Genomic DNA, 17,914 nt, shown 5'->3' on the forward strand with positions numbered 1-17,914 from the left:
CACGGGGCCACTGCTGGCGGCCCTGCCCGCACCTTCCACAAAGAACTGTGCGCTGGTCTTCACATTGCCAGCCTCGCAGGTGTAGGTGTCCTCGTCCTCGGGCTGCACGTCGTTGATGACGAGCTTGCGGTAGAGCCCATCGCTGACCATCTCGTACTTGGGCCCAGGACACAATTCTGCGCTGCCCTTGAACCACTGCACCTGGGCGCTGGCCCGAGACACCTGGCACTCGAGCACGCCGCGGTGCTTCTCCATGGCGATCTTGTCCCGCAGTGGGCGCAGGATGGCCACTGGCAGCTCTGTGGGCGTGGGGGGGGGGGGAACGGGGGGGCGGGAGGAAGGGGGGTAAGGGCCAGCACTCATTGCTCCCGAGCCCCTGGGCTGGGTACTGTGCCTGTGCCACCTCCAACCAGCCAGGCTGGGCCACTGCGCTCCGGGCCAACACCCACGCAGACCCGTCTGCCGGGGCCAGTAGGTAGCTAGGCAGAGGGTCGCCCTCAGGGCCGAGACCCTCAGTGTACAATTGACCACCAGGAAGGTGGGCACACCTGCACACCCGCCCTTTCCCAATGCGCCAGCCCCGCATGCCCGCCCCGCCCTCACCCCGCATCCTCCCCGTATCCCGCCCTCGCCCATCCACAGGCCCTCCCTTCCTCGTGATCCATCACCACTCTGTCATCAAGGCCCCCAGGGAAGGCCTCCCACTCCCTGCCTGCCAGGGCCTCACACCCTTCTCCGTGCTTGCTGCAGTCTCAGGATGAAGAACCCTTTGGTACTTCCATTTTAAACAAGGGAGGAGACCCCAAGCCCTCACAGCCCAAGGCCCCTCCCCCAGCCGCCATCTTACCGCCAAGAAGGCAACACCCACTTTCCTTGTCCTGGGTCACTGCTCTCCTGAGCCCGGGCCCAGAGCCCCAGGCCTGCCCCAGGACAGCAGGCCTGTCCGCCCTGCAGGGCCCAGCACACGTGCGGGTTCACACACACTGTCCGGCAGCCCCCTCCCCAAGCCGGTCTCACCTTTCACTCTGAGCTGAGCTCGCGATTCTGCATTTTCCGCCACAAATTTGATTTCCCCTGCGTCTTCGGCCAGTACCCTCCGGTAGACAAGAATGTATGTCCTTCCTGGGAACACAGGCCACTCAGCTCTGGGGGGGGTGGGCAGGGAAGGGAAGGTGGAGAGACCCTCCCACGGCCGCCCCTTATCCTAGTCGCACCTTCTTGGCGGATGCGCACATTGTCACTGGGACGAAGCTTACTGCCCTCCCGGAACCACTGGGCGGGCACCTCGTCGTGGGAGACCTCGCAGGAGAAGCTGGCGCCCTCCTTCTCCATCACCTCCACGTCCTCCAGGGGCCTCACAATCTGGACGTTGCGGCCTGGGGCAGCAAGCAGGCTCTGCCACACCTGGACGCACAAAGCTGCCCCCCTGCTCCCCCGCACCAGCTGGCTGAGGGTACAGGAGTAGAGCACAGCCCCCTGGGGGATGCAGGAGGACCAGGGGGCTCTTGCACCTGCCCCGCACCTGCCGATCCACCACTCTGCCCGCCCTCACCTTGCACCTTCAAGGAGGCCGAGCTCTGGGCGTCGTGGGCATCACACACATACACGCCCTGGTCTCCAAGCTCACACCGGTAAATGATGAGGCTCCTACAGGCACCCTGGGCCATCACGCCCACCGTCTTGCCCACCCGTAGCTCCACGCCGTCCTGTGGAGGGACAGGCCACGTCAGGCTCCCAGCTTGGCCAGCAGAGCCATCCCACACCTACCGTCACACACTGAGGAGCAGGAGTGGGCAGAGGAGACCGGGGGACAGAGGCACCTTCAGCCAGCGCACGTCCACGTTGGGGCGAGACAGCTCACACTCCAGGGTCACCTTGTCCTTCTCTGTGGCCACGACGTCCTGGAGCGGGCGCGTGAATCTGACCGGCAGCTCTAGGGAGGCAGGAGCGGGAGGTGAGAAGCATGGACTGGAGGTGCCCCTCCGGGCTGGGCCGCAACCTGAGCTGGAGGAATCACTCAGCCGGCTCTAGGAATGAGCGCCCCCTCGTGATTCCGAATCCCTGCCCCCACCTGCTTCCCTGGGCCAGCTTGGCGACAAGGGCAGTTGCGGTGTGGAGTGGGTCCACGCACCCGTAACCGTGAGCCGTGCGGATGTATGCACGCCCTCTGCTTTGAAGGCGACGAGGCCGCTGTCCTGCGGCCGCAGCCCCGAGAGCGTGAGGGTGTGGGTAGGGCCACACACTGCCATTTGGCACGTGGGCCCCGGCTGCAGCCGCAGGCCGTCGCGCGTCCAGCTGCCTTCCACGTCGGTGTGCGACAGCTCCACGTCCATGGTGGCCGTGCCCTGCTCCCGTGCCTCCACCTCCTGCAGGCCCCGCACAAGCCGGACCTGGCGCACTGCGGGACAAGCGTGGGGGCAGGTGAGGCACTGCGCCTCAGACCCTGGTCCTCGGGCCAGCCCCAACTCCCCACCGCCGGAGGGGGCCTAAGAGCTCAGCAAGGTGCCTGAAGGGGGTGGGGCGGGCCTGCCACTCCAGGGGAGGCCCCCCCCCACGCTTCCCGCTGCCCCGCCCTGTCCCCAGGGCCTGCCCTCAGGGTGGGGGTGGGGGAAATCTGCTCCCCTCCCACCTTAGCCCCCCTCCTCCTAGAAGCCCGACCTCAGGCCAAGCCCACCCTGCCACTCACTTTCCACCGTGAGCTTGGCTTGCGTCTTGTCATCCGGTGTCTCACAGCCATAGAAGCCGCGGTCAGCGAAGCCCACACTATGGATGACCAAGCGGTGACTCTCGCCCTGGGCGTGGATCGCCAGGTTCTTGCCCGGCGCCAGGACCGCGGCATTGCGTGTCCACTTGACGTCGGGCCACGGCCGCGTCAGCTCCACCCCCATGGTCACCGAGCTCCGCTCCTCCACCGTCTGCGGCTCCAGCTTCTTCCTGAACAGCACTGGAGCCTCTGGGGACAGAAAAGGGAGGTCACCTCAGCCACTGTCACTCTCGGAAAAGCCAGCCGCAGAGGGCCCCCACCAGGACCTCACATTCGGACTTCAAGCTGGGCAAGGCCCTGGCGGTACTCAGGGCCCGGCCGCACACTTGCACAGGTACAATTTTACGGGAGGAAATCGAAGCTGACGGGGGCTTCTCCTTCCCCAGCCCCCTCCCACCTGCTGCTGCCCTGCTCTGAACAACCCTGCCATGTCCCACCTAGTGCCTGGATCTCCTAAGGGTGGCCAGTGACCAGCAGCATCAGGATGTGGGAGCTAGTGAGCCAGGCAGCCTGTGAGCCCACAGGCCTTTAAGGAGAGCCTGGGCAGGTGCACGTTACGGAAGAGAAACAGGCTCAAGGGGGCTTCCAGTCTCAGGCTGTGCTGTGATCTTCCCAGAAGGTGCATCAGCCCATGTATTCCCTTACTCAAAAACCTGCGATGGCTGCCACTTACCCCCAGGTGAGTCCTGGCTCTCCCCAACACAATCTGGCTACAGCCGGCAAAGCATGTTTCCACCTCCTGCCTCTGCTTGCCCTGTCTGCCAACTCCACTCCCTCCCACCTTGCTGTCCATGGGCTCAGCGTGGGACGCCTCCTCCAAGAAGCCTCTGCCCACTCCCAGCCCAGGTGAGCAGTACAGGAGTTTACTTTCTCTCCTCAGAGCAAGTGCCTGGTCCCTCGGTCTCACCCAAATCTCCTCTGTGCAGCCGACAAACCCCGGGTCCCCTGAGGTCAGCGGGACGAGCTGGCCGCAGGCCAGTAGCGGCATGCGCCCGCGGAACCAGCCCAGGGGGAGGCGCCCTCCCTGCGCCCCAGGCGTGCACCTCGGACTCGGAGGGCAGCGGCGGACGTGACGCCCTCAGCCTCGGCGGTGATCTGGCCGGCATCCTGCAGGACCAGGCCCGAGATGGTCAGGCTGTGGCTGCCGCCGCTCTGTGATATGACAACCTTCTCACTGGGCTGCAGCTGCGCGCCGTCCCGGAACCACGTGACCGCCGCGTCCGCGGGGGTCACCACGCACTGGAAGGTGGCCTCGCGGCCCTCCTCCGCAACCACGGCACTCAACCCGGACGTGAACTTGACCTCGCGGGGCACTGTGGACAGAAGCTCCGCTTGAGACGTGAGCAGGAGGAGCGGAGGTCCCACCCTGCAGACGCCGCAGAAGGACGCCTCCTCCAGGAAGCCGCTCGGAACGTCCGGCCCCGCGCCCCAGCCCGCCCGCCCGGCGGCCGCGTACCGCTGACGGTGAGCCGCGCGCTGGTGCGGTCGTCGCGGCTCTCGCACACGTACTCTCCCGCGTCCTCAGCCCGCAGGCCCGACACCGTGAGCGAGCGCCGGGACCCCGTGGCCGCCATCTGGAAGCGCTTGCCGGCCCGGAGCTCCGTGCTCCCGCACCGCCACACCACCTCGGCCTGCGCCGGGCTCAGCTCGCAGGCCAGCGTCACCGTGCCGCCCAGATCCCCGCGCACGGGCTCCAGGGGCCGGCAGAACTTGGTGGCCACCTCTGCGGGAGGGAAGGGACGTCAGCCGGGCGAGGCGCAGGCTACTCTGCGCTGCCCGGTCGCGCGCCCTGAGTCCCAGCCTGGCTCCGCTCTGGGACGCCACAGACACGGGGTTCCCAGAGGACTGCCCCCTGCCCCGCTGACCTTCCACCTGCACTGGGAAGTCCTGCGCCTCCGCGCCCACGCGGCAGCTGTAGACGGCGCTGTCCATGGTCTGCGCACCGCGCAAGGTCAGGGTGTGGGTGTCCCCCAGGCTGGCCATCTCGTGCCGCTTGCTGCGGCGAATCTCCACGCCATCCTTGAGCCACGTCACCGCGGCCACAGAGGGTGTGGCCAGCGTGGCCGTCAGGACGATGTCCTCGTGTTCCCTGACCACCAGAGGCTCCCTGCGGCCGGGTCTCTCCAGGGCTGGTGGCTCAGGCTCCAGCTCTGGGTGCGGGGTGGGGAGGGTCAGTGGGCATGAGAGCAGGGACCCTGGCACCCACGGCCTGGGCCCCGCACCCCACCCTCGGTGGGACAAGACCTGAGACAGAACCCTCCCAACCTCCCATCTCCTGCAACGGCCAGCTCTGTCCAGCCCTTGGCTGAAGCCTCTCCACTGAGCCAGCCCGACAGCAAACAAAGCAGAGCCACACGCCGCCTGATGGCACCATCCAGGCTCCCGGAGATGGTGCAGGACAGCCAGGCGGAGCCCAGGGACTACAGCCTGAGGCCCACCAGCTCTGTCTCAGCCAAGAGCCAAGAGCCCGAGACCACTGTCCTCCCGGGAAGCACGGGCCCCTGGGAAAACACTGCAGGGAGAGTGGCAGGCAGCCTGGAGTGTGGGCCAGCATTCCAGAAGGGCCTCGGGGAAAAGGGCCAGGAGGGGAGGCACGCAAGGGCAGCCTGGGTGGTGGGACATCAGGGCAAACTGGTAGGTGCAAAACTTCAGTGCCTCCAGCAGCCAAGCTGGACAGAGCCTGAGGCCCAGAGGGGAGGGCAAGGCCCTGGGAGGGGGCCCTGGAGGGACCCTGTGAGGTCTGACCCAGGAGAACTAGAAAAGTCATATTGGCTACAGGGCTGGGGACAGGTGGGTGAGGGCCACAGCTGGGGACAGGGGCAGTGTCGGTCAACTCAGGATGGTGAAGCCTGACGATGTCATCGGCTGCTGGGGTGGGGGTGGGGGGTTGGAGAGGGACAGGTGCAGACAGTACATGGACATGGCGCAGGCCCAGGCCATGATGGGCATCTGGCCACAGGGCTGGCCTAAGGACAGCTGGACAGGCCTGGCCCCAAGGCCAGAGACAGGGACCTCATCCTCACTGAAGGTAATGGCACCCAAGTCCAGCAGCCCCTCAGGTGAGGTTCCCCAGAGCAAGGCTGGGCTCTCCAGCTGCCCAGAGGGAATTAAAATGGGAAAAGTGTCTGCTCCAGTCCCCATTTCCACAGACCTCAGGCCTGAGCAGCCCGCAGATGGCTAAGGAAGGTGCAGCGGTAGGTTTCATGCTGGGGAAAGTGGGGATGGCGTGAAAGGTCCAGGAACTTTGCCAGCAGATGCCCAGCTCCACGAAATGACCTCGGAGTGGACAGGGTGCTGGGCACATCAGTAGAGAACAGAGAATAGGACAACTGCTCACACGAGGCAGGGACAAGCCTCACAGAGGGGTGCCCATCTGGGGGATTTGTCAGGTGCTGATCTGCCACAACCAGCTAGAGCCTGGTGCCCACCTGTGACATCCAGGCGGAAGGAGACCTTCTGGCCCCCAGCCTCACAGCTGTACTCCCCAGCGTCCGCCTTCCCTGCCTGCTGCACCACCAGCTGCCGGGTGCAGCCCTTGGCCTCCACGTGCACTTTCGAGCTCGCACTCAGCTTCTTCCCATCCTTGAACCATGTCACCTCTGTCTGGGCCTGGGCCACCTCGCAGCTCAGAGTGGCACTGGCCCCCGCCTTAGCCTGCACCTGGCTGTGCGCCAGCTGCTCCTTGGCAAACACCACTGTGGGCTCTGGGGACAGAGAGGGGCATAGGGTGAGAGACAACATCTAAGGCACATGGTTAAACGTTCAAAGTACTGTTTATGAAAAGACTTTCCTTCCTTCACACCTTGCACAGGAGCCACAGTAGAAACAAAGGAGGGCAGGGAACCAGCGGCAGGTCCATTCACCCAGGAGTCTGCCTCTGAGCCCCTGTTCCGGCCCCTTATCTGACAACTGTTCCTGCATCGAGACCCTGCCGTCTTCGTGAATGGAGCTGTGGAAGTCTGCAGATCTGCGACCCCAATGCCCACACTGGCTCTCTTCAAGGGTACACTGTCTGTCTGCACACGGCCTTTGCAGTCCACTAGTCAATTATCAATCCCACCCCACCCCATCCCGCCAAATAAGCACTTATTCGGATTGGATTGTTAGTGGACATCTTAGTTTCCCCCATGGATGTCTATCCATTTATTTCACTCTTCTTTACCGTCTCTTGAAAATATCTAACCATCCCCTCCCACACGGCATCTAAACATCTCTTATTAGACTTGGAATGAAAACCATGATACCTCTGATGTTATTGCAAATCTTTTAAACTTTCATTTTCCAATCATTTGTTGCTAGTATATAGATAGTATATACATATATATATTTCTCTATGTCGATTTTGAATGTGGTAATCTCTCTCAACACTCTCACTAGATCTAACAATTTCTCTTTTGGATAAATCACATCTGCTGTGAATTCTACTTCTGTTTTTTGAAAGATTTATACTTTTTATGTTATTTTGTTTATTTTCCTCCCCTTTATTTGTGCTGTGCAGTGTGGGATGGAAGTGGTGACATGGCTTTCCTGTCCTGTTCCCCAGCTCAAGGCAAATCCTTCACCATTTCACTTTGTGAAGTGAGCACGACTTTTCTGCAATCCATTTATCAAATTCAGGAAGAATTCTTTTACTTATACTTTGTTAGCATTTTAAGGCATGAATTGATGCTAGATTTTATCCAACATTTCTCCTGAAATTATGATGTAAAATTATATCAAAGACTTGATTCGGCATGTATTGAGGTAATCACATTGATTTTCTTCAATCTGTTAATGTCGAGCTTTACATTGATTTGCTAATGTTTCTAATGTTAAACCAGCCTTGAGTCCTGGTACATTCTGAATTTTATCAGGCTGTAGGATTCTTTTCATATACTGCTGAATTCAGTTTGCTAATTGTTTTTTTTTTTACGATATTGGCCTTGAAATCCATAATAGATTTGCTTATAATATGAATTCTTCCTACTGGCCTGTCATATTACAATATCAAAATTATGCTACCAGATAAAAAGAGTTAAAAAGTTGATCTCCTTTTTCTATTCTCTAGAAGATTCTCCATGGACAAGGGATAATTAATTTCTAAGTTATTGGAAGACTTTACCAGTAAAGCGCTGGGCTTAGAATTTGTTCTATGAGAAGATTTTTTCCTACTGGTTCTATTTCTCCAATAGGACTGTTTGACTTGTCTGTTTCTTCTTAGGTCGGTTTTTATTTAGTTTTCTAGAAATAGGACAATTTCTCAAACTTTTCCTATTTTCTTGCACAGAATACTGTCAGATTCTCCTCAATAGCATGTCAAACATACACAGCAGGATTCTTGGTATCCATGCACACCTACAACATTACACACTGACACAACAACAAACAGCTACAGGTGGCACCCAGGAGCCCATGTGAGACCTCAGCCGACCCTCATGTGAGTTAAACCCTCCTAAGAAAGGGGAAAACAGCAAGTTCACAGACTTCTCTGTGAACCAGCCAGGAGGGCACAAACCCACCCTCACCATTAGGAAACGCTATGAAATCAACACGGCTCTACCAGGCGGGGCCTGCCACCTCAGGAAGTCCTCAGAAACAGAGTGCCCGTATGCCACAGCTGCTTATTTCTCCCCACTTCTAAGTTTACACATCAAACCTCAAGAGGAACTCTGACTTGGGATTTTCTAACAGAAGACAAAGGAAAACAAGATTTGCTCTGAAAAGAAACTCCAGCCTCACACGTGTGCATCACGGATGCCCAGCTCCCGATTCTCTGCTTTCCACTGGTTTTGCACAGACACTGCAGTGAAACATGTGTCTGTGTTCTGGCCCATATGGTGCAGAAAGAGCTTCTCCAGCCATGTGCGAGGGGGGAGAGTGCTCCAGAACCCCCAGAACTTTGGGAACCCAAGTTCAGTCTTGAGATAAATCCCAGTATGACTGGTGCCTGAAATTTGCTATTATCCTGGCTGAATGAAATGCAGACATCTCTTGATAGCAAGATCCCTCATCTGGGGCAGGTGAAGGCAAATGGGAACCAGGAGAACGTCCTCAGGTGAGGGACATCTGCTCTACCTCAGCCCAATGCACTAGACACAGCCAGAGTCCGGGACACCAAGGACCAACGGTGGGTCCTGAGGAGGTTCTGGGAAAAGTGAGAGATGTGGAATTGCAACGTGCAAACACCATTAAGATGGAGAAGAAGGGCCTCTCCCTGCTGTACACACCCCTGCCATCCAAGATCCCTGGGCTCAGCCATGAGTGTGAAAATGGGAGGGGGACTGGGATTCGTGAAGAGATGAGGTTTAATGGACAGAGGACCACGGTGGCCCGGGCTGTAAGCCAGTCCTTCATCACCTCCAAACAAGGCAAGTTCACCCCCCTTCCTCAAGAACTGACCTGTGACGCCCAGGCGGAAGGAGACCTTCTGGCCCCCGGCCTCACAGCTGTACTCCCCTGCGTCCGCCTTCCCTGCCTCCTGCACCACCAGCCGCCGGGTGCAGCCCTTGGCCTCCACGTGCACTTTCTTGCTCGCACTCAGCTTCTTCCCGTCCTTGAACCACGTCACCTCCGTCTGGGCCTGGGCCACCTCACAGCTCAGTGTGGCGCTGGCCCCCGCCTCAGCCTGCACCTCCCTGTGGGCCGGCTGCTCCTTGGCAAACACCACTGTGGGCTCTGGGGACAGAGAGGGACACGGGGTCAGAGACACCACCTAAGTCAGGAAGGCAGCACTGGGGAAAGAAGGCCTGGATGGGGGAGGCAGAGGGCTGGAAACTTCTCCAGGCTCTGCACCAGCTGAGTGGCCTGGAGAAGCCCCACCACCCTCTCAGCAACAAGAGACACAATTTATCTGTGCATCCCAGCACGGCTCCGCCTGGCTGTTCCAGGTGGGGAGGCTGTGAAAGACCCCGGTGCACATGGGATCTGGGGTCGTGAGGCTGGAACAGCCCAACCTCCTAGGGGACGCAGGGTCTTCTCCATGCAGCTGTGCAGCGAGCGTTCTCAGTGCAGTGCGGGCGAGGTCCTACGGCTCCACGCTCTTGCCTCCCTCAATGTCTCAGCTGATGGCAGCCCAGTGGGAGTGAAGCCGGGTCTCCCAGGGCTGCCCCTGCGGGTCCTGATGACACACAAAGGGGAGTATCTTCTTCAATCCTTTGGCCATTACCGTTTGCTCTTTTGTGGTGTGTGTTCAGTCTTTTGTCCAACCTTTAATAGCACTGTCTGTCTCCTGTTTCGCTGTTAGGACCTCTGTTTATATGCAGAGCCTTGATATTCCACATGTGGGTGACCCTCCTTTCAGTCTTTTATGCTGTCCTCTCATGAATCAGTGTTCAGTCACAATGTGCCAGCTATGTCGTCCTTGCTCCACAGTGGTCAGTGGGTTTTGTCCACTTCTGCATTGTCATTGAACAGTTTTATGGCCTGACCCCTTACCCTGTGGTCTCTAACCCACCTGGAGTTGGCTTTGTGTGTGGTTTGAGTTATCGGTCAACTTTTTTTTCCATTTGATGAAACGGCCAAAAGACTTTTATGAAAAAACCATCCTTGAGCCAGCCCTGATGGCCTAGTGGTAAAATTCAGTGCACTCCACTTCAGTGGCCCAGGTTTGGTTCCCAGGTGCTGAACCACACCACTCGTCTGTCCATAGCCATGCTGTGGTGGTGGCTCATGTAGAAGAACGAGAAGGATCTACAACTATGTACTGGGGCTTTGGGGAGGGAAAAAGAAAAAAGAGGAAGGTTGGCAACAGATGTTAGCTCAGGGTGAGTCTTTCCCAGAAAAACAAAAATTGTTTTTCCATTCCTTGCCCAAGCACGACATTAAAAAATAAAATCGGGGATGACGCAGGAGCCCATTGATGGTGGGGTCTGTCTCTGAGCCCTACTCTGCTCCTCTGATCGGATCACTGTTCCTTTACGGAGACCCAGTGTCTTCATGACTGCAGCTTCATGGTAATTCTTGCTATCGGTGGAGCAAATACTCACGCTGGATCTGCTGGTCAGTTCTCAGCGCCTCCACCTCCCAAAGAGCATGTGTTTGCATTTGGATCATTATTGAACATCCTAGATTCTTCCATGGGTTTCTATCCATTAATTCTGAGCTTCTTTATCATCTCTCAAAAATATTCAATAATTTTCCCCCACAGAGTCACTAAGCACCTTCTACTAGATTTGGAATTAGAAACATGATTCTTCTGATGCTATTGTAAATCTTTCAAAATTTCATTTTCCAACTGTTTGTTGCTATTATATAAATAAAAAAGTGTTTCTGTATGTTGATATTTGTATGCAGTTGTCCTTCTGAACACCCCCACTAAGTCTAACACTTTATCTTTGGAATTTTGGAATTGATAATCTGTGAGTTCCACTTTGTTTTTCCCACCCTCATACGTTCTATTTCATTTTCCTCCGTTCCACGCTCTCCAATGTTGAACAGAAGTGCTGGCGGTCTTCTTGTTTCCTACCTCGCGGGAAAACTTCCAAGGTTTCCCTTTAAGTGTGATGTTAGCTGGTGTTTTATGCGGCACCATTGATCAAGGTGGGAAGAGTCTGTTCATTGACTGTGGGTTAAGAATTTTATGACATGAATTGACACTAAATTTCATTAAGCATTTACTCTGTATTTATGATGTTAAACTTTATCAAACTTTTATTTCCTACACTTATTGAGACAATCACATTGGTTTTCACTTTCAATCAGTTAATATCATGCATTACATTGATTTTCTCTTGTTTCAAATATTAAACCAACATTACATTCCTGGACTATGACTTTCATCATCAAGTATTCTCATCTTGACACACTGCTCAGATAACTTTGTCAATATTTTGTTAAAGATATTGGCCTTGATATCCATAAGAGATTGGCCTGTGATTTTAATTCTATCTACTCTCCTTGCCAGATTTTGGTATTGATGTTATGCTATCTGCCTGAATCAAATCAGACAGTGCATCTCTTTGTTTTATTTTTTAGAAGAACCTCCATGAACATGGAATAGTTACTTTCCAGAATATTTTGTATAAGTTATCAGTAGAGCCACTGGGCTTAACTTGTTCTCTATGAAAAGATGTTTTTTATTACTGGTTCCATTTTTTTTTAAAGTTATAGGACTGTTTGAGTTTTCTATTTCTTCTTGTGTCACTTTTTCACATAGTTCTCTACAATTTGGTCAAGTTGTCAAAACTTTTCAAAATTGTGACCATAAAATAACTTGTCATATTCTCTTAAAAGACAGTTAAGAAAGAGACATAGTCTTCTGGTATCTGTTCACACCAACAGATCATTATATACTGCCGAACTGTTACCTGTTGACACCCAGAAGTCAGCGTGGTACTGCAGCTCACCCCTCTCTGATGCTATGACTCACTCAGTGAAAGGGAAGTAAATTTAGTCCTCAGACCCCTGCATGAACCAGCCAGGGAGGCACAGACACACACTCATCACTGGGAAATGCCATGGAGTTAATACCATTTTACCGGCCAGTGGCTGCCACCACAGGGGCTCTTGTCTAATAAAGCGTGCTGGTGTAGCTTAAGCTGCTTATTCCTTTTTAGTGCTGAAATCATAAGTCAAACTACAAGGGGAATTCTGACACAGAATGGTCTTCGTGAAGACAAAAGGGAAACAAGATTTGCTTTAACAGGAGAATCCAGACCTCACATGTGCATGTCTCAGATGCACATCCAGCAACGCTCTGGTCTTCATCTACTTTGCTCAGATGTTGCAAGAAAACATGGATCCAGATTTTGCTACATATAGGTGCACAGATAACTTCTCTACCCATGTGCAAAGAGGACAGAGTATCCTAAAACACTGATAATCCACAGTTTAGTTGAGATAATTCCAAGTATGATTATGTGACTGAAATTTCCCCTTATCTTGCTTCAAAGAAATTGAAATGTCTCATTAAGGAGAACCCCTACATGGTGCTAAGAGGGCTGCTGGGAGCTACCAACACACCCAAAACAAGCAGTCTTTTTGGGGCCGAGATGCTTAGTCTACTTCAGAAGCCAAGCACCCAAGAGAGCCACAGTCCTGGACATCAAGGAACACCACGAAGTTCCCAGAAGGCACAACTAAGCACGGTTACCCAGAAACACCACTCACGGTGCACAGGAATAGCTCTCCTCTCCCTTCCACACACGACCTTCCCATCCAGCCTCCCTTGGCCCAGTCATGGATATGAAGATAGGAGGTGGGAGAACGGGAGACCTGAAGACATGAAGTCTAATAGAAAGAGCTCCAGAATCCAGAACCCACTCCAGTCATGACCCGAAACAAGACTGAGAATCACAGAGAACTGACCTGTGATGCCCAGGCGGAAGGAGACCTTCTGGCCCCCGGCCTCACAGCTGTACTCCCCTGCGTCCGCCTTCCCCGCCTCCTGCACCACCAGCCGCCGGGTGCAGCCCTTGGCCTCCACGTGCACTTTCTTGCTCGCACTCAGCTTCTTCCCGTCCTTGAACCACGTCACCTCCGTCTGGGCCTGGGCCACCTCGCAGCTCAGTGTGGCGCTGGCCCCCGCCTCAGCCTGCACCTCCTTGAGGGCTGGCTGCTCCTTGGCAAACACAACTGTGGGCTCTGGGGACAGAGAGACACGTGGTCAGAGACACCACCTAAGTCAGGAAGGCAGCACTGGGGAAAGAAGGCCTGGATGAGGGAGGCAGAGGGCTGGAAACTTCTCCAGGCTCTGCACCAGCTGAGTGGCCTGGGGAAGCCCCACCACCCTCTCAGCAACAAGTGACACAATTTATCTGTGCATCCCAGCACGGCTCCGCCTGGCTGTTCCAGGTGGGGATGCTGTGAAGGACCTCTGTGCTCGTGGGATCTAGGGTCATGAGGCAGGCACAGCCCAACCTCCTAGGGGACGCAGGGTCTTCTCCACGCAGCTGTGCAGCGAGCGTTCTCACTGCAGTGCGGGTGAGTTCCTGCGGCTCCACACTCTCGCCTCCCTCAGTGTCTCGGCTGATGCCAGCCTGGTGGGAGTGAAGCCCGACCTCCCAGCGCTGCCTCCAATGGGTCCCGATCACGCAGAAAGGGGGGCACCTTTTCAATGGTTTGGTCATTAGTGTCAGCTGTCTGTCACTATTCGAGATTTACCCATTTTCAATAGCATTACTTCTCTTTTCATATTCATTCTTAGGAGCTATTTACTTACTTAAATGCTAAAGCACTGACAGTTGTGCACGTTGTAAAAATCTTTCCGTCTCTATGTCTTGCCTTTTCAATCTTTCATGATATCTTCTGATCCAATAAAGTTCTTAATCTAAACAAATACATCACTTGGTCCTGTGTGACTAGTGCACTTCTGTTCTGTTTACGAACCTTTCATTATGTCGAGTCATTAAATGATCCACGTTGCCTGCTTTGACCTTGTCCTGCCTCTCACACTGAGGTCCCCACCCACCCGGAGTCGATGTTTGTGTGTGGTGTGCCAGGGACGTCTAATTTTATTTTTTTCCCCTATGGTTAATGATCTGAGCACCATTTATGAACAGACCATCCTTTCTCTGCACCTCACACTAGCAGCGTGGTAAAACAAACAAAAAGGCGAGGGGGGCAGTCCAGTTGTGAACAGAGCTGTTTCTGAGGCTAATTCCCTTCCTCTGGTCTGTCCACGAATTCAGGCCACGTCGTCTCAATTACTGCAGCTCCGCAGTGCGTCCGGACACCCGGCACAGCCAGCGCTCTCACTCTGCTCACCTCCCACACATTACTTGGCCTTTGGAATCAGCTCGTCAGTTTTCACCGCCCTCAAAGGAACATTTGTTCAGATTCTGACTAGGAATGAACATCTGAGTCTACCACGGTTTCTATTTATTTCTTTAATCTTCCTTACTACCTCTCAAAAACCTTTCATAATTTAACCCACTGAGCCCTTAAACATCATTTATTAGACTTGCAAATAGAAAAATGATACTTTTGAAGCTATGGTAAAGCTTCAAAACTTCATTTTCGAAGTGTTTGTTGCTAGTATATAGATGCAGAAGTGCCTTCTGTAGATTTTTTTATGTGGTAATCTTTCTCAATGCTCTAATTAGTGTTAATCTTTGTATTCTCTGAAGTTGATAACTGTATTATCTGTAAATATCACTTTAGTTTCGTTTTTTAGTTTTACACCTTTATCTTATTTTCCTCCTTCCTCGTTGTACAATGTTAGAGACAAGTGGTGACAGGAAGCCAACCCAAATGCAAATCTTTCCCTTTACGTATGATGTTAGCTGGTCTTTTCTATAGCGCCATTTTCAAAATTGAGGAAGAACTCCTATATTTGCAGTTCATTAAGAATTTTATATCATGAAATGATGCTAAATTTTACCAAATATTTTTTCAGGATATACGTTAAATTTATCAAATATTTTAATCCTGCACTTATTGAGATAATCACATTTTCCTGTTTCAATATGTTAATATCAAGCCTAATTTTGACTTTCTAATATTTCCAATGTTAAAACAACCATACAATCTCGGCCTACAACTTCCTTCACAGCGTACTGTCCTGTTCACATATCACAACTTATTTGCCTAATTTCTTGTTTAGGATCCTGCCCTTGACGTTCATAAGGGATTGCCTGCGATTTTACTTCTGCGTATTTTCCTTGTAAGATTTTGGTATTGATAGTATGCTAACTTCATAAAGTGGGTTGGAGAGTGCATCTCCTTTTTCTATTGCCTACAAGAATCTCCATGAACATGCAGTAATTTACCAGGAGGGCCACTGGGCGTGGGCCTTTCCCTATGAAAGCACTTTTTTTTAATTACTGGTTCTGTTTCTTTAAAGATTATACAACTGTTTGAGTTTTCTGTTTCCCTTTGTGTCAGTTTTGATACAGCTTTCTAGGAATTAGCCAAATTGTTACAACTTTCACATTTTTACCATAAAATAATTTGTCATGTTCTCTTTAAATTACGTTTCCCAAAGACACATAGCGGGTCTTAGTATCTATACACACCCACAAACCACTGAGTACATACAACACCACACTGTTTTGCGGTGGCACCAAGGAGTCAAACGTGGGATCGCAGTTCCCCCTAATATTTAATGTTAAAACACTTAACAACAACAAAAAATACACTTGTTTCCCAGCCTTCTCTGCGAGCCAGCCCGGGAGGCAGAGCCACAACCTCACCCCAGGAAATGCTGGGAAACCCACACTGCTCTACGGGTCAGGCCGCGGCCACGAGAACGCATCTCCAGCAACGCATGCCGAGGGCGCACAAGCTCCTTGCTCCTCTCCATTTCTAAGTTGATATACCAGACTCCAAGGGGAATCTGACAGAGGACATTCTAACTGAAGACAAAAGGGAAACAAGCTTCGCTTTTAAAGGAACATCGCAACCTCAGACGCGCAGACCACAGGCGCATGTCCGCCAATGTCGGCTCCGTGTGCACCTTGCAGACACTGCAGCGAGGCAGGGTCTAGATCCTGCCACACAGACGCAGAGAGAGCTTTTCCACGCAGGTGCGAGGAGGGGCCTTTGATACTCGAAGTGCAGTCCGCGATACTGCTGGCTGGGGAGCTGAAACTCCTCCTGATCCTTGGTCAGTGGGATCCAACATCTCGCGAGTGAGAACCTGCATGTGGTTCTAGGGGACGAACCTGGCAGCTGTCAGACCATCCAGGAGGAGGAAATAGACTCGTCCCACGGGAGAGTCGTCTGGTCTCCTTCAGACCCAAGAGCCAAGTTACGCAGAGTCTCGGACAACAAAGAACACCAGGCAGGTGCTGGGGACACCAGGCTGAGCCCCGCTGTGCTAAACACGCTAGGGAAAGACGGAAGGGCCTATCCTTCCTTCACACCATCCAGTCTAGCTGCCCTAGCCCAGCTGTGGGAGGAAAAGTAGGCAGGAAGCAGGATCGGAGCTGTGAGTGATGGAGAGAACACTAGGGATGATCTAGGCTCTGAATTGGTCCCGTCACCTCCACAAAAGGCTAGTTTACCGCCCCAAGAACTGACCTGTGACGCCCAGGCGGAAGGAGACCTTCTGGCCCCCGGCCTCACAGCTGTACTCCCCTGCGTCCGCCTTCCCCGCCTCCTGCACCACCAGCCGCCGGGTGCAGCCCTTGGCCTCCACGTGCACTTTCTTGCTCACACTCAGCTTCTTCCCGTCCTTGAACCACGTCACCTCCGTCTGGGCCTGGGCCACCTCGCAGCTCAGTGCGGCGCTGGCCCCCGCCTCAGCCTGCACCTCCTTGAGGGCTGGCTGCTCCTTGGCAAACACCACTGTGGGCTCTGGGGACAGAGAGGGACACGGGGTCAGAGACACCACCCACATCAGGAAGGCAGCACTGGGGAAAGAAGGCCTGGATGGGGGAGGCAGAGGGCTGGAAACTTCTCCAGGCTCTGCACCAGCTGAGTGGCCTGGAGGAGCCCCACCACCCTCTCAGCAACAAGAGACACAATTTATCTGTGCATCCCAGCACGGCTCCATGAGGCTGTTCCAGGTGGGGAGGCTGTGAAAGACCCCGGTGCACATGGGATCTGGGGTCGTGAGGCAGGCACAGCCCAACCTCCTAGGGGACGCAGGGTCTTCTCCATGCAGCTGTGCAGCGAGCGTTCTCAGTGCAGTGCAGGCGAGGTCTTGTGGCTCCACGCTCTCGCCTCCCTCAGTGTCTCGGCTGACGGCAGCCTGGTGGGAGTGAAGCCAGACTTCCCAGGGCTGCCTCCCGTGGGTCCCGATGACGCACAAAGGGGAGCAACTTCAATCCTTTGGCCATTACCATTTGCTCTTCTGTGGTGTCCTGTTCAGTCTTTTGCCCAACTTTTAATAGCACTGTCTCCTCCTTATTCATTTTCAGGATCTCTTTATATGTTTAAGTGCTAGAGATTGACAATTAAGTATTTTCTAAGTATCTTATCCATCTGTACAATCTTCCTTTTCACTCCTGTGGCATCTTTGGATGAATTAAAGTTTTAGTTTTAACATAGTCAAATATGGGAAATTGTTCTATTTAAGAAATCTTTCCTTACTCTGAAGTCACTGAATAATCTATTTCATCATCTGAGGGTTTTATAGTTTTACCCTCCCACTGTGGTCTCTCACCCACCTGGAGTTCAATTTTGAGTGGAGTGCGAGTTACCTATGCAATTTTTTATATGATTAAGTGTTGAAAGCATTATTTATGAAGAGACCATCCTTCTCCACTGCCTACACAGGCTCAATGGTAA

General features: G+C 53.7%; 1 protein-coding gene across 19 annotated transcripts in view; it reads right to left on the reverse strand.

The window, feature by feature from the left end:
* OBSCN (obscurin, cytoskeletal calmodulin and titin-interacting RhoGEF) overlaps positions 1-17,914 on the reverse strand; it is a 147,209-nt gene that overhangs the window by 86,064 nt on the left and 43,231 nt on the right. For all 19 annotated transcript variants that reach the window (XM_070518009.1, XM_070518014.1, XM_070518012.1 and 16 more), the window contains 14 exons: positions 16,703-16,978; positions 13,049-13,324; positions 9,143-9,418; positions 6,193-6,468; positions 4,630-4,914; positions 4,221-4,487; positions 3,808-4,077; positions 2,687-2,953; positions 2,132-2,398; positions 1,821-1,933; positions 1,553-1,706; positions 1,215-1,376; positions 1,018-1,122; positions 33-299 (listed from right to left, as the gene is read on the reverse strand). In XM_070518009.1, coding sequence (XP_070374110.1) covers positions 33-299; positions 1,018-1,122; positions 1,215-1,376; positions 1,553-1,706; positions 1,821-1,933; positions 2,132-2,398; positions 2,687-2,953; positions 3,808-4,077; positions 4,221-4,487; positions 4,630-4,914; positions 6,193-6,468; positions 9,143-9,418; positions 13,049-13,324; positions 16,703-16,978 — 3,261 coding nt within the window. The remainder of the gene's footprint in view (positions 1-32; positions 300-1,017; positions 1,123-1,214; positions 1,377-1,552; positions 1,707-1,820; positions 1,934-2,131; positions 2,399-2,686; positions 2,954-3,807; positions 4,078-4,220; positions 4,488-4,629; positions 4,915-6,192; positions 6,469-9,142; positions 9,419-13,048; positions 13,325-16,702; positions 16,979-17,914) is intronic.

The sequence above is a fragment of the Equus asinus genome, chromosome 9, assembly GCF_041296235.1.
Source record: "Equus asinus isolate D_3611 breed Donkey chromosome 9, EquAss-T2T_v2, whole genome shotgun sequence".
Lineage (NCBI taxonomy): Eukaryota > Metazoa > Chordata > Mammalia > Perissodactyla > Equidae > Equus > Equus asinus.